The 23,288-nt window shown below is 39.1% G+C and overlaps 1 protein-coding gene across 2 annotated transcripts in view; it reads left to right on the top strand.

Annotated features, from left to right (window-relative positions):
• The window catches only part of PRICKLE2 (prickle planar cell polarity protein 2), a 359,846-nt gene that overhangs the window by 229,764 nt on the left and 106,794 nt on the right, over nt 1-23,288 (top strand). For both annotated transcript variants that reach the window (XM_089675996.1, XM_089675997.1), the window contains one exon: nt 15,470-15,653. In XM_089675996.1, the coding sequence (XP_089532122.1) occupies nt 15,470-15,653 (184 nt within the window). The remainder of the gene's footprint in view (nt 1-15,469; nt 15,654-23,288) is intronic.

Raw genomic sequence — 23,288 nt, 5'->3', positions numbered from 1 at the left:
AATGTAGCTGCTGACTTTTAATAAAGGGATAGTCACCTGCTCAGGGATCCAGCGCTGTTCTCAACCAGGCCAGCTCTTCACTGGTCTTCAGGTCCCTAGTGCCAGCATGTTTACTGTGGGAAGCTGGTTTTGATCCATTGCGGCTTCACAGCAGGCTCCCCACTGCGCATGCACAAGCTGCTCTGCGTTATCTGGATGATCCAGCGGCCTCCTGGGAACTTTGATGTGTCTCAAGAGTTTGCAGGCAGCTCGGTGGGGTGGGGAATTTCTGCTCTGATCGCTGTGGAGGTGGGGAGTGGGAAGAATCTGTCAAAATTAATTACCCGCTTACCCTTGCCCAAAAAGAAACATTCCAAACATCCCGCTTTAAAGTGGTTCTATAGGTAAGACATTTTTACCCTAATGTATTCCCTGCATTAATGTAAAAAAATGTCTCTGTAGTTGTAGTACTTACCCCATGCACAGAGTTTGGCTCTAGAGCGAACCTGCACGAGTGCCCTCATTGCAGCCGCCTTGCTATGGGGGCACTTGCAGGAGCAGAGAAGCAGAAACCTCCAGTGGGGGGGCCCTGAAGGGGAAGTAAGAAAGTAAACATCTTTTAATTTTAGGGGGAAAAAATGTTTGCCTTTATAACCACTTTAATACACTTTAAGGCAACATACAAACATTTATTTGGTTTGGTTATTTTTTTTATAATCTCTTGGGAACTTTGTATGATTGTATTTTGTTGTATTGTTTATATCCTGCAGTTGGTCCGAGCACTTAACACCTACAAAATAATGGTGCCATGTTTATTAATGTCGCAACCTATAGGAGAAAGAAAGTCAGCAATCAGTTTTGCATAGTTCAAGTTCAATATAAAGAGATGCTTGCAAGAATTCTTTGGATCTTGGCTTCTGCTCAATCTCTGTAACGTTTATAATGAAACACATTTGCACTTGGCTGAAACACCACAAGCATGACAGTTAAAAGGAAACTCCCTTTATGTAGAAGTTTGAAATGGGCTATATAAAAACTTTTAAGTATACACTTTTTTTGTGTTTACTTCCTTTTCTATATAAAGCATATAACAGGAACATCAGTTTTAGTATCCTCTTTCAGGTACAACTATCAGTGAAACGTTCTATTTAACACATGAAAGTTATCTCTTGACAGCCCTGTTCCATTTGGAGGTAGCTCATCATAAAATAGCAGGTATGTGTTAGTGGAACACTGGATCCCAGAGTAGACTTAAATCAGAAGTTGAACTCTAACTATTAGAGGCAACTTTCTGTCAACTGGGGCATCTCAAAAGGTCTCTGGTGTAGTCTGTATAGCATTTGATGAATGAGAGCACTAGGGATGATCTTGGGTTTGGCTCCAGGTTTTGTCCATGCCCGTGTTCGTCTGAATCTGGAAGGCAGCTGTAAGTCCCGGACCAATCGCTGCTGGAGTGTCGGCAGTATTCGCTGCTGGAGTGTCGGCAGTATTCGCTGCTGCACGTACACAAGGGATCAGGGATGCTTGTGACATCATTGACCCAATACGGCCACCTGTCCATATTAGGTCAATGACGCTGACCTAATATGACCACATGGCCATATTAAGTCAATGATGTCAGAGAATATCCACCCATTTGTTTATGTGGGGATCCCCCACCTGCAGCTCCTTAGTCAGGCACTGACAACTGCCTTTTGGGTTCGTTCAAACTTCTGAGCAAATCCAGGTTCATCACTAGAGAGCAGCACAAAGCTTGACATAATCTTGTAGGAATTTTATTTTCAGATGTGAAAAGCCAACATATTTGAAGGCATATTTGAAGGGGCTCAAAACTCCCCCTTCATCAATGTGCTGGCAATAAATTCAGATGTGTACTAGACAACAAATGCAAAATGTGAATACCATGAGAACTGGGTCGCCAACCTGAATGGCTGTCAGTTTGGTGACCCAGATACCATGATATCCATATCAGTTTTCAATTGTTCAGTACAAATCTGAATTTACTGCTGATGTCAATGGGTAAGAGGGGTAAGTTGGAGAAGGTTCAAATTGGAGTTTACATACATCTATTATCTCTCTTTATATTAGATTCTCTTAACCTACTCCACTGCTGTGCAGAGACTTGGAAGAAAATGGACAGAACAACTTCTTTACAATATAGTTATAAGGTTCTCTTTAAAGCCCAAGTGCAGTCAGAACTATTTTTAATATTTTGGATAAAGTAGGGGTGGATTAGAGTAGACACTAGTATAAGAAGGCAAAGACATCACTAAAAATCTGACCAATATTTTCATTTTTGCCCACCATGCTAAAACATAGGGGTGGATTTACTAAAGGCAAATAGTCTGTGCACTTTGCAAGTGCAGTCACTCCAGAGCTTAGTAACTGAGATGAAGCTTCCCTTTGCAAAGAATACCCACTTGCATTCAAGAAAAATTAAAAAACAGCATTTTTGCCTGCATGTGATTGGATGATGGAAGGCAGCAGAACGTCCCCTCATTTACTAAGCTCTATAGCAACGGCACTTGCAAAGTGCACAGTCTATTTGCCTTTAAATCCACCCCAATGTAGTTTTTTTGTTGCTGTCTCTGCCCTATTGAGGAGTGCTTCCATTGCTTCCAGCCCCTATGACGCCCTGTTACCATGGCAGGAAGTAAGAGAAAATCTCCTCCATAAGGACACAATAGGAACCATAATAAATTGACACAGGTTCTTCCCTGCCCCACTTTATCAAGAGGAATTTAGAACTGAATATTGTGGTGTGACTCTCCAATTCTCAATTTCTCATCCCTACCACAATTCAGGGTGATTGTAAAAGCTCTCTAGTGTGTTCAGTCCAATCCCATACCCAGGATGCTAGTCCAATACTCAAGTTCTCTAAATTTTCACTACTACTGTAATATTGGATGACAGCAACAATATAAAGTATAGATGTAAAGAGCCCTTAGGGTTCCAGTGCCTCTTATGCACTTTCTTAACCAGAAACAGTTTGGGATGGAGTTGTGCTTTAAATCCCAACTCAGGGAAATTTGAAAATTCTGTCTTGCAGTGGGGCTGCGCCCGCACTTCGAGTCTAGGGGGCATGGGAAAGAGGTTTTTCTACCCCAATCCTCCACTCCTTTGCTCTGCTAGACCACAGTCTACCAGAACACAGTCCACTGAGGGACAGTCTACCAGTGGAGCATGGAGGAGCACCATCTGCCGGGTAAGCAAAGGATTGTGTTAGTAAAAAAGTGCTTGTCTCCCCTAGAATACACAAGACGTTTTAAGGGGGAATTTTCAAATTTGGCATTTAAGGAAATGGCTTGATCCTTTTTTTAAAAAAGGACTACTAATCCCGCAAAAATCTGGAGGTGGGTAAAGAAACCTATCTTAGTGAATCATAAAGGAAAACACTATTATAGGAATCTGCAGAGAACATCTGTACAAATGAATCACTGACCTAAAAGCATTTCTTTCAAAAAAAGTCAAATGGATTATACTCTTCATTGAAAGACCACTAAGCCTAAATTACCCATTACTCTATATAGACCTGTGAGTAATAGACTTAAAGGAGAAGTACGGCCAAAGCTCTTTTTTTTATGTACGTCTCCTGTGGATCACAGGAGTGTAGTTTGTTCTGCACTTCTGTGACCCATTTTCAGCTGACAGCAGACTGACATCCACTATCAGCTGACGTCACTCAGCCGGTCCAGGCTGGGGAAAGATCCTGACTCCAATGTCGAAATCCACCCCAGAGTCTGGAGCTGTCATGTGATTTCTGAATTCTCACCCTTAGAGCCTGTGGGGACAGATGCAGCATTTGACCGATGCTGCATCCACCTAGGTAAGTATAATTGGAGAAAAAATCCAAACCCCCACTTCTCTTTTAAATGTGAAACTGCTGCATGAGTTCCTTGGTTTGGGAGAGTGTCCGGCGTTGATGAGGGAGATGGAACAGCTATGATCAGGGAAGATTTTCCTGTCTCTGTGCAATTTTGTCTCTCTCTTTCTCTCTAGACTGCCTCCTATTGACTTCAATGCAAAATTGCGTCCCATTGACTTCAATGAAAAATTGCCTCACATTGACTTTAATGCAAAATAACTTCCCATTGACTTCAGTGCAAATACGCCTCCCTTTGACTTCAATGCAAAAACGCCTCCCACTGACTTCAATGCAAAAACTCCTGTAAATAACAACACTTATCTCAGCATGCCAATCTACTCTATCAATTGAGTTTGGAATGCACCACTATAAACTTGCACAGGAACTTTTTCGTAATGGCACTCAAAACGCAATGCGTATGGATCACATCTGTGCGAACCACCTTAATAGGAACACATAATATTTACCCCGTCATGCGAATCTGTGAGTATGAAAATGCACCCAGAATCGCATATATGTAAACAGGGTGGCTCCATTCACACCTCTGCATTTTGGGATCGCGGCAGAATCACTGCAATCACCAAACGCAGGTTCAGGTGCCATTATTTTCAATGGCAGCTAAAACGTGGTGCGATTGTGCTGTGATTGTTGCAAGGCAAATCACATAGCATGAAGCTTGTCTCCCAAACGTTGCCTTGCCCTGGGAGCTGGCAACCCTTGCTATGCAAAAAAACTGGCTCATCGTTTTTTTAGCTGGCTCCTAGATTCAAAGCAAATTTTTGAAGCCCTTTGTTAGGGTATGAGAGATCGCCCCTGTTATGAGCAGTAACAGCTGGGAGTGCCCAGCAACGTCCTAGCAACAAGGCAGAGTGGGATGATGCTATCTGTGGGAGTTTTTCAGCCAGGCTATGGGAGGTATGTAGATGGCCTACGTCTATAGCCAAGGATATTATTCAACTTTAGTCAACGCAGTTTTTATCTAGAAGTCCCCCATACCTGCATAGGCAGTTTTTTGGTAACGGTGGACTAACCCTTTAAGCTGGCTGAACACTAGTAAGTTTCACAAAAAACGTTTGTATGAAAGTTCTCAGTACATTCGATGACATGATGAATGTCATTTGAAACGCCTTCAAAATTAATTTGTTTAACATTTTAAATTTTGGAGTGAATGGACTTTTCCGAATGAAAACCACATACACTGGTAGAAATTTGTATGAGAAAACATTTCCAACCTGTTCCTTCATGTTTTCTTATCACTGTAGATGAAAACAAATGTCAGTTTGACTCCACTAATGATAAGAAATTGAAGGTTCTTAAAACAAAACAATTTGAACTAAATTCTACTAGTGTATGGCCAGCTTTAGCCCTTGCCTGCCTAAAGCGAACTTCACTCTCTCAATCAGCATTGACTATTTTTATTTTAACAGTTGCATTTATTGAAATCGTACAAACGTATAACAAGGCAAGGTACATAAGAACAGGCAAACGTAAAGCAGTCAGTATAGATACAATTCACATGGAATTTCAATGCTAAATATCATACGGAGTCAACTGAACATCCTTAATGAAAAAAAGGGGGAAGGGGGGGGGGGTGGAGAAAGGGGAAAAAGTAAGAATAGAGAACCCCCCCGAGAGGAGGGGAAGGAGAGCATTGACTATTTTTAATCCTTATGCTGCTAGCATTAGTAAACGGATAGAAAAGTATATCATATTTACTTATTTTATACTTTTTTTTTTTCAATTCTTCAGTTACTTCCTGATTTCTGGCCTAGGCCAAAATTATGTCATGAGTCTTCTGGAGAGGAGGAGAGTTATCCCAGCTAAGCACACTCCCCTGCCTGCATGCTTGAGCTAAGGGCAGATGAATTCCAGAAAGTAAATGCTACATGAATCATCTGCCCTTACTCAAGATGGCCATGGCCAGGAATGCTAGGGAGTTGTTTTTTTAAAGTGCTTTCTTAACAAAGTAAAGCATGGAGACATGGATGGGTGAATGGATGAGTTTGCTTTGAATATTAAAAGTGATTTAAATTGCTCTTTTGGTTTGTGGTGTTCAGGTACAACGTAGTTCCACTTTACCTTTCTAGATAAGATATCAGCCCCACTAGGAGGGCATTGTTTTCAGTCAGCTCGCCAACGCATAGATTTGCTTTGTAAAGTAGGAAGCAGAGCAAAAATCCTTCCCCCCCTTATACTGTACCTATATAATTCTAAACTATACACAAGAACACACTTTTAGAATATTAAAACACCCTTATCAATAAAAAAAAAAATTGAAAAGACTATACATTCCTTTTAATAAATTAACATTATATAGATATGGGCAATGAAAAATAAATGTGGATTTTATTTTTTATTTTCTGCCAGGATTTTGAATTCTAAAGCAAAGCAATTTTTTTGTTTTTAACTTAAATGGTTCTCTAATTCAAACGCATCTTTCTTATAAATACAGCTGGATGCTTTCTGTTTACATTGGCGTAGAAGGACTGTTCTAATGCCAGTGTGAATCTGAACTGACCACACAACATAATCTCAGCGCATTCTAAGAAAAACTACAATCTCTCTGTGAAGTTCCCTCTGTGCTAACATTCCTTTTTGTGCGAAAAAAACTCTAAATTAAACAAACAAAAAAAAAAAATAAATTAATAAAACTTTTCACAGTATATCCATTGAGCTGTGTGGACCTGCATAGATTAACACAGGCTCAATGCATCTCCTAGATTGCAAGCTCTAACGATCAGGGCCCTCTGTTTTCTCTTGTACTTAATTGTATTGTAACTATAATGTCTACCTTCATTTTGTAAAGAGCTGCGCAAACTGTTGGCGCTATATAAATCCTGTATAATAATAATGCAAGGGCACCTAAAAAAAAACAAAAAGAGTTCTCTATGATTGGACAAGGTGGAGATTATGATGTCACTGCCCCTCCTCTGCACTTTGTCGAATCAGAGAAATCCTTGTATTCATTGAAAAAGATACAAGGCTTTCTCTGAAGAACGTTGACTAATACAGTGATTTGCAGCGTCCACAGGGATCAGTCCATGGGATATGTATACTTACATTGGTCCAAGTTGGATCAGTAAAACTATGCAAAATAAATATACCTGAAAACAGTTTTAATTAGGGCTTGTTAACCCTATTACATAGGATGTTAACCAGATCTTTAATAAGGCCACTTTCACAAAAGTCCTGCATGTTGCATCTTCGATGTGCTTTCAGAAAACACACCAAAAACGTGGGACGCAATAGAAAGACTTTGAGAAACTGCAGGTAACCCACACGAAAACCGCAGGTACACTGCGCTGCACCCATGCTGCGGTCTGGCAATGTGAAAACTGGCCTAAAGTGTTGAATAGCAAAAACGTTTTTAAAAAATTTAATTGCATATCGTGGTATGGCTTTGTTGTTGAGGTTCTAATTAAATCAGCATGCTACAAGCACACTATAACAGATGAATGTCTTACACTTTTACATTGAATTATCACTATTTTAAGCTGTTACACTTATCAGGGAAGCAAGAAACACTTTAAATGGCTTTTCTTACAAATCAGGACTTTAGTTATCAGTTGCCTGTCTAGGGGCAGAGTTGGTAAGTATGTGGGTATTATAGGGTGTGTCTGTGTGTGTATTTACAGTTAGGTTCATATATATTTGGACACAGGCACAATTTAAGTTTTATTCAGGTATTTACCAAAACATTATCAAGCTATAGTTCTAAAAGTGCACACTCTCAGGTTTAATTTGAGGGTATGTACATCCAAATATATATTTTTTAAATATATTCTTCAGATTTTTTTTAACATATAAAAAAGTAATTTTAACATGTATTTTTACATACCGGTATATTTGTAAATGCATTCCAAAAATATAGATTTGTATTTTTAAATACATACAGTATATTTGAAATGTATTTGTAAAAATATTTTCTTATATATTTTGTAATAAAAACGCATTTCAACATGCAGTATATATATCTATATATAGATATATATATATATATTTATTGAAATATATTTTTAAATATATTGAATATGGCCAAGATTGTAGTATTTCTTGTTCAAGCATTTTATTAACAATTAAACAATGTGACAAGGACAGGTAGACATTACCAATGTACATTGGGCTTTGTACTGATTACAAGAGATAAAAAGTAAAAGACGCAGCACCAATGTCATTACATTTCTGATAGTGACATATGATTAGAAATTATTAACAAAAGATGTTGCAAATTTGACCAGTCGGGGTAATGGCAAGATTGTAGTATTTCAAATATATGGCAATATATTTGGGAAGAATATTTTTAAAATATATTACAAATATATTTTTCTTCCATGTGGGTAGAAGTGAACGACTGTACGTATGTGATGCTTTTGTGCATCAATGTAACCACTTCAGTTAAATTCTACATTGGGGGAATATATCATTCCCCAGATAATGCTGATGCAAGAAAGCATTGGTGTTTACCCGAGTATGGTTGCATTCAGCCAGGCACTTCTATGCCCACTTGTACATGCCACCTACGGCTCCACGGGCAGGAAGAACCACTGGGATTTAATGGCATATTTAAGCCTCAAACCATTCCTGTGCATGAGGCCTAAATTGACCCTATTATTAGTGTGCTTATCGAAAAATCCAACTGTAGCCTCCAAGGCAGACCCTGGTAACACTCTGTTGAGTAGCTAAAGCAGCTCTGCTAATGATTTCTAAACATAGAGCACAGAAAAAGTAAGAATCCAGGGTATGATGTGTACCAAAAAGAAAAAAAGACAATAATGCACTGACATATATGTGTTTTCTAACCTTTTCCAGGGCATTTATGTACCACAGTAGGTCCAAGCGTACTTAATGTTTTAAGACAGTCTTTATTCTGATTGCAAGCATGCTGTTTCAAGTTGCTTTATAGTAGTTAGTGTGCAGAAATAGAAATGGAGTGAAGAAATAGATTAAATGGAAAGAGGCCCAGGTGGCTACAGCATACAAAGAGAAAACCAGCAGAAACAGAACTTCAGAGTTTTGTATTCTTTAAACAAGAGAGGAAATGTATTATTTTTATGGTGACCTGTAGACAAAAAGCCTATATTGCACTTTAATTGTCTTTCTAAATTTGGAAAGTTGAGAAGGAAATAGTAAAGACTGGAATAGATTGAAAATGAAGATTCTTGTGCACTCATACCCTGACATTTCCTTTGGTGTAAACACTGTTTTCGAAATAGACAGATGTTTTTTTTTGTCATAAAGGAGATATAAAGTCTCTTCCATCTGCTAGCAATATATCTGCCACCACCCCCTGGGTCTTTAAGAGGAACTGAATGCCAGGAGGTGTAGGTGGGCTTCCAATCCTATGAGAGCTGTGACAACCAATCACAGTAGTCACATGATCAGAAGCTCCTAATCATGAAAAATGATCAGAAACTGTTCATGATAGCTTAGTCACTCTGAGCACACTCTCAGCATGGAACACCATTCCCCATGGGGGCACGTGTGGCAGCTTGGCGTGAAAGCTCACTGGGCCAGCGGCTCCATGCACAAAGTATGGCAGTGCACTTGATGTCTGGAATGTCATAAAATCTGTGTCCTTTTAAGGCCTTTATTTCAATTTTGGAAACAGACAAAAGTCGCAGGGTGCTAACTGGGAAATAAGGTGGTTGATTAAGTTTCAGAGTGGATTTCTGGGCCAGGAACTCGCAAACATTTAACACATCATTTGCAGGAGCATTGTCGTGGTGGATTTATGTCCACTTGTCAGGCCAGATTTATGGTCTTTTCCTCCAAACAGATTCCCCTTAACCTTTTCAGAATTTAACAGAAGTAACAATGTTGGTTAACCGTTATACTATGTTCTATGAACTCGTAGTGATCTATATCCCATTGTGATAAAAAAAAACACACCAGTATGGTTTTAAGCTGAGATCGAGACATGCATGCTGTCTTCGGGCGACGTGAATAGTTTCTTTTCGATTACATGCTCTGGTGTTTTGTTTCTGGATCATACTGGAAACACTCCGTTTCATCAATGGTGATAACCCTATCAAACACCTCAGCATTCTTTAAAAGTTCGGATGAAATTTGGAGATGACATTCTTTCTGATCTTCTGTCCAGATTTGAGGCAACATCTTTGCTGAAATCTTTCTCATTCTCAAAACCTTCATTGGAATCTGCCGCACTGTCTCCCGGTTCATGTTCCAATTCTTCTGTCATCATTAACTATCGATCTGAGTGCACAAAGGTTTCGCACTCTGTTCACATTTGCATCTGTCCTTTGCATTTTTGGCTGCCCACTTGCGTCATAGTGGCCATCTTTCCACCCCTCCTTAAACTGCCTCTGACATTCAAAAATACATAATTTCTTCATGGACTGTTCACCATAAGCCTGTTGTAACAGAGCTCAAGGTTCACTCACACTTTTGCTAATTTTCACACAAAATTTGATGTTAATCTTCTGTTCCAGATTCCTGGCGCTCATTTTCCTTCAACAGTGCAACGTGCACATATGATTTTTCTTTTACTACTCAGTAAAGACTGAGTCAACTGGTCTGTGACCCAGGCGAGTGAAAGATGTCAGAACATGCTCGAGCACGATTGGCTGTCTGATTCATCACCATAGTGCTACACCGAGGGCATTCTGGGAATTAAATTGTTACACGTCATATGTGTATCTCCAGCTGGAACAGGATAAAGTGTAGTTCCACTTTAAAGTGTACCTAGCATCAGACATATTTGTTATTTTAAGTGAATGCTTGTTAACCCCCCTGGTGGGTAGCTCGGGGTAAAGTTTCAGCACCACAAGCGGTAACCCCGAGCTACACTCGGGAATACCTTGCACCATTGCTCCGGGATATCTTCTTCACTTAGCTTGTCCTGCGCTCCCACGATGTCCCTCCTGCAGTGTCCCCGGCAATGTCCTCCAGCCGATGCCGGCATCTGTCTTCCATGTTCCGTTCCCTGTGACGTTGGGACGTACAGGGGATGGAACTGGCGGGAAATTTGAAAATTGTAGAAGTGACATTCACTAAATTCACTAAAATCACATAGTAAAACATTACTGTATCAGACCATTTCACATACATTTTGTCCCGAGTGTTTTGTCCTGTGCCCTGCATGCATTTTTACTGTTCTTTCTGCCTTGAAACTGAGAAGAGTCCATGGCATTCAAAAAGCGTCCCTTTAGGTCAAAAGCGGTTTTAGACCAGCTAGAGAACAGTGATAGTAAATCAGAACTATTTGAGAATTGAGTGATAATGATTCGTGGGGAAATTCGTCATCAGACACTGAAAACGATTTTGCGACTTTGCTCAGTGATGTGCGAACTTGGCGCTATATTTCAAATTTCAGTGTTTTTGATTTGATTACATTATTGAATTAAATTTATTATTATTATTATATTAATATTTTTTATGGTTATTTATTAAATATGATTTCGTGTTTCAAATTTTAACATACCCGGAATGTTTACTAGACTCTTGTTCGGACAGATTTCAGTGAGTTATTCCTAACAATTACAGGCCTACAATAAAAAAAGACATATTTCCATGCAAAAAAATGTACCGCTTTGAGCACAGAAATATGGACATAATCAGACCGCTAGGGACGTTAAGTAATGCAAACGTCTAACACTCACAGGTGTTTATTACCCGTTTTTTAGAGATCACAGTACTCCCTCTGACAAAATCTGTATCTGCTTTTCTCTCCAAAAACATAGAGCCATCTTTGTTCAGCCATCATCCAGGGCCACCATTTACTTCATGGACTGAAATGTTGGCTAAAACATGACACAGTCATATAATTGTTGATGCCTGTGTAGTTCATTTCTGTGTTTACAAATGTTTGACCCATATATTGTACAGCACTTTTGGCACTATATAAACACTGTATAATAATAATAATAATAATAATAATATCACCCCTTGCTGCACCTTCTTACCTTGTACCTTTCTACAATATAATAGTGTTGTTGTCTGATCAGTGGAGAATGAAGAAATGCTTTCTCCTGCCTGTTGCAGAAGTCTAATCACTTGACTAGAGCTCAAGTTCTGAAAAAAATTATTCAATTGCAACATATTTTGTCATGAAATCCATTCATGCTGACTTGTAAAGTTATTGAAGGGCCCAATTTAGCAATGAAAAAAGTCTAAATAAAAAGCAAGTTAGCAAACTTTGTTTGTTTTGAGGCTTTGTGCCACCACTCTAACCCTGGTGCCTTAGGCCCTTGACTGCGAGTTCCATTATGCTAAGCACAGTCCTGTTCATGCTGTGGAATTCATGATTGTCACATGATGTTGTCGTGCGATGGAGATCTCAAATCTCTGATTACTCCTCTGTGGGTAAGGGACAGGTGCACTTTGAGTTAAGTTTTCCAGACTGCACTGAGCAGCATATGACAGTCTGGATGGAAAACAGGCACAGCGTGAAATTTAGACCTGTTAAACTTCAGGAAATGGGGAAAATCTGGCAGAGCTCCATATTTTCACTCAGCTGGTTTTCTGCTGTTCTTCTAAATCTAAAGTGCTTAGCTGATCCGTGGAATAGAAGAAGTTGTGTCAGGCAGGGTATTAGTGTTCTCACTTGACTCGCACCATAGATTGCTAAAACGAACAGAACAAGAAGACTAATAAATCCAAGGACCACCGAGGTGTCCCTTTATGTCTTGTTTGGTTAGCAGGGACACTTTGTTTTTATCCATTGCAGTTTAAATCCCTTGTCTTCTCTTATTAGTCTAAGTCTTGTTTTGGCAGGAGGACTATAAGCCAGCGTGTGGGCCTGCTCAGTGACCTGATCTGGTTTTAATTAGAACCAGTGGTGTAACCTACTTCTACAACCTTTTGCCTGCTGTACATTTGTATTAGCATGTTGCGTGTGTGTTTATAGTCTGCCCTTAAGATTATGTATGTAGTTTCCAGCTGTAAGGAACTATAAGTCCCAGTATATTTCAAAATGCAACATGTAGTTCCTTGGGAAAGATTGGAAAACCTGAATGTAAAATTCCGATGCCAACTATGCCAGTTCAATTGTTAGCACATACTTTTATAGTCAAACACCAACCAAAAATAATATTTCAATATAAGGTACTTGATGGCAACCCGAATCACGTGTTAGCTTGTGATATCTCTGAAGGACTGCAGTGAAGTATTACCAGTTCTGAGCAACTGCTGTGACCATTACAAAGTTAAATGATGGTGTCAAGTTCCCACAATAATCTCCATTAAGTACAATAAACAAATAATTGGGGAGACCAGCTGTGAGAGAGTGGCAGCTTAGTTATGGCCTTGTGGGAGGGGGGCGCAGATAATCTACTGAAAGGAAATCTCGCCACTGGAGACTCGCTGAGAAATGCAAAGCCAGCCTGTGACTATCCGAGATAGCAGTTTTGAGTATAGTTGGCTTTTAAAGGAAATCTCTGGTCTAATTAGAAATCGGTATCCTATTTCAAACGAGGAGTTATTGAAATGATTAAATAAAACAAATGCACATAGAGAGACTTGAGGCAATGCTGCTCAGTAGATGTTTGCTAATAGGCCTTGCCCTTCTAAGGTGGCACCAGCCACCATTAAGTAGGCTACCCCAGGTGTCTGCTTGTATCCTTGGCTTATCTGGGTATCCAAACATCTGAACACAGTTTTAACAAATATGATTTGCAGGCCCTAGTCTGCCATTTCTTACCCCCATATATATATATATAATATAGATACAATATATTCTCATTTCCCATTATCTTTGATGATAAGGCAGATGGGAATAAAGCTAACTCATCTTTCATCACAGTAGCATGATAAACAGTAATGGAGAGAATATGGACACAATAATGGTTTGCTGGGTGGAAAGGAGTTTGCCTGAAACGGGCCTTTGTTTTTGAACAGTCAGATTTCCTATTGTGTGGCCAAAATACCACTTGAGATTTTAGAAAAAATACAAGGCAGTAGGGATATCTGAGTGGGCACGTTTTCAACAACATTTTGTTTGGATAGAGTGGAGATGGATTAGAACCCCTGTCTGTTTTTTCTGCCATCTGTGTCCCTGCTGGGGAGATTCACCCTCTCTATTTGTCCTGTTTACCATTATCATTGAAAGTGAAAGTAAAAGAAAATGCCAAATTTTGGGTTGTCTCCAGAAAATTGATAGAGGGGAAATCTTCCACTGGGGACATCTGGGGGTCCCCAAGGAATTCCCTTAATTTTCAGGGATTTTCTCTCACTTCTTATTTGGCTATGGGACAGGAAGGGAAAGGAAATCTCCGCAACGGGACACAGATGGTGAAAAGAAATTTGACAGGGGTTATAACCCTCCTTTGCCCTATCCATAATGAAAAAAGGTTTTGCCTATAGTTCTGCTTTAAGGCCTAAATCTGATGGTGTAAAAATCGTCATGTTATCCTTAACTCACTGAATGTCTCTTAGACAGACCATAGATGATTAGATTTTCTTTCCTTCCACTGACTATAGCTGCCAGCAGTAATCACAAGTAGAAAAAACCAACATGCTGGTTGTACCCATGTCAATCGATGGATTGACTTGGGTACAATCAGCATGCCCATACATGGATCAAATTTCAGCCAATGCTGAACCGGACAAATTTCAATCCATGTACTGTATGGCCGGCTTTATACTACCTATACTGTGAGCTACGCCTGTGATTTACATTTGCATCTACAAATAGTTCAACTTTTCTTTTCCACCTCCCCCCTTTGTTTCCATTGAGTTTTTATGTTGCTAAAAAATAAAACATTTTTGTTAGGTAAATAAACATTGTATATCATATGTGGTCAAGTGGAGCCTTAGGCTTCTTTTATACATGTTCTTCTTTGTCCATTTAGTTTTTTTGAAGTAGTTTACAAAGCTCAATAGTTTAGGGTGAAATTTGCAATCCCAATCAGAGCAATGATGCCTCCCCACCACAACATTTCCCTCTGTACAGTTTTCAATGACATAGCGGGGTTTATTTACTAAAGCTGGAGAGTGCAAAATCAGGCTCACTTCTGCATAGAAACCAATCAGTTTCTAACCTCAGCTTGTTTAATTAAACTTTGGCAATAAAACCTGAAAGCTGATTGGCTGCTGTTCAGAAGTGAGCCTGATTTTGCACTTTCCAGCTTTATTAAATAAACCCCAGCATGTCTGAAAGGAGATAATATTACTTATTTACATGTGTGTATATATATATATATATATATATATATATATATATATATATATATATAAAAGATGTGTTTAAAATGTATAAACATTGAAACAAATGTAAAACCAGACCTTAATTCCAGGTCCTTGTTTCAAATACTGAAGTTAGAGGATCAGTACGGCACTATTATATATAATATTTTTTGTAGAATGTCCACATGAGTGGCTTCTGTGTTTGTTTCCATACAGGTCCCCTTTTTTATACCTGTCCTGTCTCTAATATTGACACTTCACAAACAAAAGGTGCAGCTTCTCTGTGTTTGTTTCCATACAGGTCCCCTTTTTTTATACCTGTGCTGTCTCTAATATTGACACTTCACAAACAAAAGGTGCAGCTTCTCTGTGTTTGCTCGATGCCATGGGCACTATGCCAGGGAATGTGTTTGTAGTTTGGTTTCTTAGCTTCAATGAATAGCTGAAGAGTGGCACACTTATAGAGGAATTTGTTTTTTGCAGGAAGATCTGTCTGCATTGTAAGTGCCCACGGGAGGAGCACAGCGCCACAGCGATGCCTCTAGAGATGGAGAAAACCATGAATAAATTGATGTTTGACTTTCAGAGGAATTCCACATCTGACGATGACTCCGGCTGTGCTCTGGAAGAATATGCTTGGATTCCTCCTGGACTGAAACCAGAACAGGTACATTTCTTCATTAAGTTGGTGTGTACAGCCCAGTGTCATCTGTCAGCAGTTGATGCTTCTGTGCTGTAAGTGAACCTGTCTAAACAAACTTTATTTTTGTGTCCTGTAACAGTATTAGGAAATCTGCGGCCGATACCAGATTTGTGTTTTGCTTTGTTCTCAATTTTTTTGCATTTTCAGTTTTTTCCTTTTGCTTGTTTTGTATTTATTATTTTCCCTCTTAGTTTATTTGTTATCTTTTCATCCCTTTTAATAAAATTTTTTTCACTTATATGCTTCTTTCTTCCTTTTTTCCCCTTATGTCATTCTTTTCTTCCTTCTTTCGCTTTCTTTCTTCTTTTTTTCTCCCTGTCTGCCTACCTTCGTTCTTCCTCTTTCTTTTATTCCTAATTACATTCTCTTCCTTTTCCTTCATTATTTTTCTCTCCCTACACTCCTCCACCTTCTTTACTTTCTCTCTCTTATCCTCTTCTTTCTTTTCCTTTCCTTTCTCTTTCCTTTCTCTTTCTATCTTTCTTATCTCTCTTCTCTTCTCTTTCTTTCTTTTCTTTCTTTCTTTCTTTCTTTCTTTCTTTCTTTCTTTCTTTCTTTCTTTCTTTCCTTCCTTCCTTCCTTCCTTCCTTCCTTCCTTCCTTCCTTCCTTCCTTCCCTTTCCTTTCCTTTCCTTTCCTTTCCTTTCCTGTCCTGTCCTGTCCTGTCCTGTCCTGTCCTGTCCTGTCCTGTCCTTTCCTGTCCTTTCCTGTCCTTTCCTGTCCTTTCCTGTCCTTTTCTTTCCTGTCCTGTCCTTTTCTTTCCTGTCCTTTTCTTTCTTTCTTTCTTTCTTTCTTTCTTTCTTTCTTTCTTTCTTTCTCTTTCTTTCTCTTTCTTTCTCTTTCTTTCTTTCTTTCTTTCTTTCTTTCTTTCTCAGACAGTTCTATAATTTTCCCACTTTATCCACAACCAGAAAATAAACTTTTTGGCTTGACATACACATTTATGAAACTGCAGCTTCTGAATCATGACTTCAGAGATGTACCCTGACCTTTAGATTAGTGTACCTTTATTCTCACATCTAATGGCTGTTGGGGTAGAGCTACTGTAATAGTAGAAATAAATTCACAGCACGTTGGAAGTAGACAGTAAAATGGTTGGAATCAATTTTAAACTTTTAGGGTCCTTTCACACAGACGTTCCATTTTTTTAAGCTGGTTCAGTCACTTTTTTTTCCAAGAAATCAGTTCACATCAGTTTTTCATCAGTTCACATCAGATCCATTTTCATCAGTTTAGATCTATTTTTCATCTGTTTTTTCATCAGTTTACATTCGTTTTTACATCCATTTCTGATGAAAAAACAGACTGTATGTCCATTTACATCCGTTTACATCCATTTTTTGTTTGTTTACATCTGTTTTTTTGTCTTTTTTTTATGAAAGAAAATAGGGTCTTCTTCTGTTAAAAAAAAAAATGGATGTTAACGGATGTGGACATGGATGTAAACAGATGATCATTCATTTAATTCCGCTAGTCCATAGAAATACATGGGTGTCCGTTTTTCATCCGTAAATGGACAGATGATAAACAGACATATGGAACGCCCGTGTGAAAGGGGCCTTAGTGTTTGTATACAGGATTTATATAGCGCCAACAGTTTTCGCAGCGCTTTATAATATAAGGGGAGACAGAACAGTTACAATACAATAAAATACAAGAGGCTTAGGAGGGTCCTGCTCATAAGACTTTACAATCTAATCTAAAAAAAAAATGGTTTATGTATCCTAGTGAAGGTCTCCTTTATGTGGACAGGTTTTGTTTTCTTTACAGATTTCATCCTGCGGCTAAGCAAAGTCTGTGTGCTTGTCTTCCAGGATTTAACTGCATTTTACCTTCTGGTGATCAGCAGCAGTGGAAATATACATGCTTGTATTTGTTTAAACATGGGAAAGGCACCAACCTATTAGCTATATTGCAGTCTGCTTGTGCTGGATTCTTTCTTTGCACTCCAGGATTTTTAAGAAAAAAAAAGAACACCAATCATGTTTATTACCCGTGTTTCAGATATTTCCATTCCAAACTGCTTATTGCCTTAGCAGCCCCTCATCCTAAGCCGTAGAACCTGGGAATAAAATACTTTCTCATGTTTAGTGTCAGGACTCTGCCAAGGCCAAAAACAACAGCATACAATAAAATGACTGTGGAACAGGAAGAGAATTGTTTGCAGCGGGGCTGGACAGGCCCCTGGAACCAGGTAGCCAGAGAGTCTAAGAAATGACTTTAGGCGCCTACCTTTTGGATATCCTTGCTGATAAAGTGGAACTCTAGCCAAAATCTTTTTTTTTTTCTAGGTTTAAGTAGGGTCAGGAAGCGTTATACAACTTGTAAGGTCTTTATGTAGACTCAATCTAACTTTTTTTAAAGTTCGTTTTAATACATTTTCAACATAAGTGCATACAAAAAAAAAGAGAAGAGACTTGCAGGGGTTGGACACAACCCCCCACCAAACCCCCACTCCCTCCCCATCAGGGATAGGTACATTTTAAAGTACAGGATACACAAGATAACTAAAGCCTATAGATGACTTGAATTTCTTTCCTCCCACCATGGGTGGAGGGAAAGAAAAACGCTCGATTTCCCATAAGCACAGTGTTGACGGGGAATGTCTTTTGCAGCACTATTGTGTTCTGCCATTGGAAGGGAATGCCTTCCTGGCTGGTAGAAACACAATGATTACTGCTAGCAGCTATAGCCGCTGGCAGTAATCAAATGGAAAAAATCCAACAGGCCGGTTGTACCCAAGTTGATCGATGGATCGACTTGGGTACAGTCAGCTTGCCCATACATGGATCGAATCTCGACCTATCCCTGCTGAACTGGATGAATTTCAATCCCTGTTTGGCTGGCCTAAGTGTCATAAAATCAGCTGAGAAAATGAAAGGGAGTCAAGTAATCTCTGTACCTAATATGAGTTGAGGACTTACTGCCATTAACACCACCACTCATTGCCAAAGTGGTAAGGAACCCACGGAAAGGGTCAGAAAGAAGAGGGAAGGGATCAGGCCTAAGCAAGTCTAACAACACCAGCTCTAGCTAATTGATAGTAGAGGTAAGGTCCTAAAAAATATTGAAGGTGTGGGCAAGTAGAGAAATCAGTGCAGGTTGTCCAGGACAACGCAAAGCTTGAACATCAGTTGTATAGGGTACCCACTGTACCAGCCTTAATTTGGGCGATATTCGGCCCATGTGTTTGGGGTTTAGGATCGCAATCAGTTGGAATCAGAAAAGATGTTTCTCTGTTGCCTTAAGTGGTCTTAGGGTGATAGAGATAAAAATCATCCCTGGAGTCTACAGCTAATCTCACTTTTGTTTTAGTCCTGGTGACTGTTAGCAGAAATCTCCTTTTTTGTTGTGAGAAGTAGAGGGGAAATTCCCACTATGGATATATTTTTTAGGGGACAGCTGTCAAAGGTATTTCCTCTCACTTTGGGGGGGATTTTCTTTCACATCCTGTTGTGTCCCCAGGACAGGAAATGCTAAGGAGGTTTTGCAGTAGTGACATACACACAGCAATAAAACCAGACAGAAGCTGTAACCATTCCCCTCTCACTAAACATAATTGCCAAAATCTCATATAAGTCTGACATGGTAATGTCATTTTAAAGGTCATTTACAGGCTTTCAAAAATCTGCAACTTTTATCAAAATAGTACCTGGTAATCATGGTCCTTTTTTAGGCATCTTCCATTATAGGGTGACAACGCTATGTACCTGTCCCTCAAGGCTACATTTAAACACGCATTGCGCAGGCATGCTCCACTGTCATCAATTTTAGGAAACTTGTTAGGTGGAATGCCACGTAGCCATCACTGGACTGCATGCATGTAGACAGAAAATGGCTGCAAAGTGCTTACAACAGATCAGCAGCACTGAGAAGCAACATAGAATTAAAAACGTGAAAATAGGTATTTTATTAAAAAGTAAATGACAGTTATTTATGATACACTGTGCACATAGCAACCTAAATGTCATTCACTTCTTAATTATAAAAGAATGTCATTCAGTTAGAGTTTACATACACTTTAAGATCCTGCAGGGTCCTGCATAGGCCTGAAGTAAATTTGCCCCTCCCTTTAGTTGTGTTGAAGACTGCTGGCACTTGTCAAATTAACGTCAGCTAAGACACTAGCAGAGCCCAGCTAAATGCAAATCTCTCTAGGTTGCAAACAGAAGAGCCAGAGGGAAAAAGCAGGGAAATTGTGTAGTCAGACATTAAGTTTGAAAAATGTACAGGTAGAGTGAAATTGACATTTTGAAAGTTGAATTTCAGTGCTGGGTGAAAAAGCAAGTCCTAACAGCAGTCCAAATTAGTTGGCTTCTAAACGCTACACACGCAAGCCTCAGTTACTGTATGCATTACATAGAGGAAATGACAGCATATAATATTTATGTGACTTGGACCCATAAGCTGCTCTAACACATTGTACACCCCACATGCTCAGTTAAAGAAGTTTACATTTCCTCAGCCCTCCCAGTACACAATGAAAACCACAATAAGCACTGATTATGTGACCCCCTCTGAGACCTACAACACATTCCGGCAAATGTGAATTGGCATAGTACTGATGTCTGGAGGTAACTGGTACCTTAAGGGCTCATTCATGCCACATGTGTTGGCACTGTTTACCTTGTCTTGCAGTGGAATACAACACATTGCAAAAAGTCTTTTTCCCTATGGGACCAGTTCACACCACTCAGTGTAGGCAGTGTCAGAACATGACCAAGAGATCAGTGCTCTCACAAAGAGCAGCAGTTCTTCTCTAAAGACACCACCCTGGGGGGTGGCTTCGGGGCTGTCATAAAAAACATTAGAAGACCCTCAAATATCAGTTTTTTTGCATCTTTGGTTAAAATAAATAACTGTTCAATGGGGATTTTAGGTATTTACCTAATCTTAACAAGTTGTAAGAGTTTTTAAAACAAGCCATCAGTAACCTCTGTAGTTGCAGGCACTGTGGAGCAGTTCATCCCTAAAGTTCACAGAAGACCTGAGATCACTAAAGAATTATTTGACCTTTGAAATTAAATGTACAATGCAGTCAATGAGCCCTAGTAGTTTTATATAAATTCTGCATCTTACAAAATTGGTGCTTAGTGTAAATGCTATACCTGTAAGTCTATGGTGTCTTCCCCACAGTCTGGCCCGAAAAACTACCATTGGAAGCGATCTGCCCTGTTCTACCTAGGTTCTAGGTTGTGGGATGCACTGAATGTTTGGTGTTTGGTGCTCCCCCAGCTTCAGTTAAATGAGAGCTCTCTTTCAAAACCCACGCATGTGTAGTAGAGATGTGCATAACGAAAACATTTGTTTTGTTTCAGATTCATTTGTTAAGGCAATTATTTTATTTTGTCATATTTGTTATGTTAGAATTATTCGTTTTTCCAGAATATGTTTTGTATATTTGGAATAGTTTCATATATTCTGAATCATTTCATGTATATTCCTTGTTCCAAATTGATTTGTGCTTTCGAAAGTTATTTTGGAAGATTCAGATGAATTCGTTATGTCATTAAATTATTTCAGAAACTTGCTTGCGACTTCAATGCGACTTGTTTGTGACTTTGTATTGTTATGATTGGCCAAATCCAAAGTCTCAAAACATCAGAGTGTGACACATATTATTGAACTTACAAAACGCTCTGAAGTTGCAAAGGAATGAAACAAATTAATATGAATAATTTGTTTTCGTTATAATTTATTTTGGATTCCTTGAAATTCATTACTCTTGTGATTCGGAGAATCTGATACATCTGAATAGCAAAAATTGTGTCCGAATTTTGATTTGTAACAAAACGAATTGCACATCTCTGAGGTGTAGTGCTCCTCCCTTTGCTACATCGTCTTGAGTTTATCTGGGGCATTCCCCACATACGGTACACACTTGAACCTTGGCAGGATAGGGCAGATTGCTTCCAATAGTAAGTGGCCCAATGTTTTTAAAACTACTGGGGTCCCTTGACTGCATTGTGCATTTTATTTCAAAGGTCATTAACCCTTTAGCCCCTGTTTCTACATGAGTGTAACTGACTTTTGTTATTACATTGCAAGTTTTTTACCTGCACTAGTTGAAGTCAATGGGGCCAAAATGCTCCATTCTGCATCCAATGTAGTTCATATAACTAAAATTTCAGATGAGCAACAGGTGCCGGAACACTCAAATGTGCATAGGGACTTTGTAAAGCATGGGATTTGATTGCGGAGCATTTTGGAACCATGAGCTCCAAAGTATAGAATGTTTAGGAGTGAATGGGGGCTTAAAGTCATTCCCTTAGCTGCTCAGCTCACCCCTCTTCCCCTGAGCTATGAAGTCATTGTTGGAGTGGGGGGAGCTGAGCTCAGTGCTTCTGCTGTAAATTTTGGGGATGATTTGCTCCATGGTGCCTGCAAAATGAGAGAAAAGGACAATATTTGCAGCCAGGGTATCACTTGTATGATTCTCTATCACAATCATTTTAGTTTTTGGTTTGGTGTTTTACGGCTTTGAAAAAGGTTGGGAATTGCCGAATTAAAACCAACAATTCGGGTTTGACCATCTTTGCCATCTATACACCCAAGCATTGGTAAAAGATGCAACAAGTGATCCTTTAAATCTAATGAACTCTATTCTACTCCTCTTTACATGGCCAGCCCTGGCAACTAGTATCCAGCATCTTCTTTCTATTCAACAGTTGTCATAGTAACAGAAATGTTGCGAAATTAACAAGTTCGTTTTTCTCTTAAAAGAAAAAAGCTAAGGAATTTGCAAAGGATATCCGTGAATAAACATTTACACTAGTAAAGAACTGTATTTTTAAATAGATTTCACAGTTTGTAATTAGAGTAAGCATCCTGTTCCATATAAATGATAGGCGAATGTTAATATTGGGATCGTTTGTATTGGATGTACATCATGTCTACTGATTTTCCACACCTAGGGGTCTATTTATTTAAAACAAATGTGTTCACATTCACACATAAAACACAGAAAATACCCTTGCAAATGTTTTTATTGTATAAACTTTATTTTCAAATTTTTTTCTAACCAAGAAGTACAAATAGTGCATTTCAAATAGGAAGTGACAGGATTACACATGACAGTGGTCTGCATAAGCATATATATCGAAGAAAGACCAAATAGGCCTTAGAAACTTTCAGATTACACACTATTGTTATATATGCACTAGGCACAATAGCCAACAAGGAAAATCCAACTGCAAGATTTGAGTTGACATATAGGTAATAAAAAAAGCAGGAACCCCAGTACAGTTAGCATATATGGTCATCCTTTTTTCAATACAGTGGAATACAGCCAAATAAAAAGCCCAACACATTTCAGCAGTAAGCCCTTAATTATGGTGTTGGCTTTTATTTGGCGGTATTCCACTATATTGAATAAAGAATGACCATGTATGCTGACTGTACTTGGGTACCAGCTTTTTTTTGTGGACTGTGTAGTTTTTGGAGGTTGTCAGAGACCTTCTAGCCTAAGCACCGTGTACTTGGAGCTGCTTATCATAGAGGAGGTTGTAGCACTGTCCCACCTGTTCCAACATAGATAATAAACACTTATCAGGTGTTCAGCCCTATCATCAGCATTCGGTATATCTGAGGTTGAGAAGAC

The sequence above is a fragment of the Staurois parvus genome, unplaced genomic scaffold, assembly GCF_062004578.1.
Source record: "Staurois parvus isolate SC_StPar_1 unplaced genomic scaffold, SC_StPar_1.0 ptg000162l, whole genome shotgun sequence".
In the NCBI taxonomy this organism is placed as follows: domain Eukaryota; kingdom Metazoa; phylum Chordata; class Amphibia; order Anura; family Ranidae; genus Staurois; species Staurois parvus.
The sequence above is the reverse complement of the archived record's forward strand: the minus strand, read 5'-3'. Positions and strand labels throughout refer to the sequence as shown.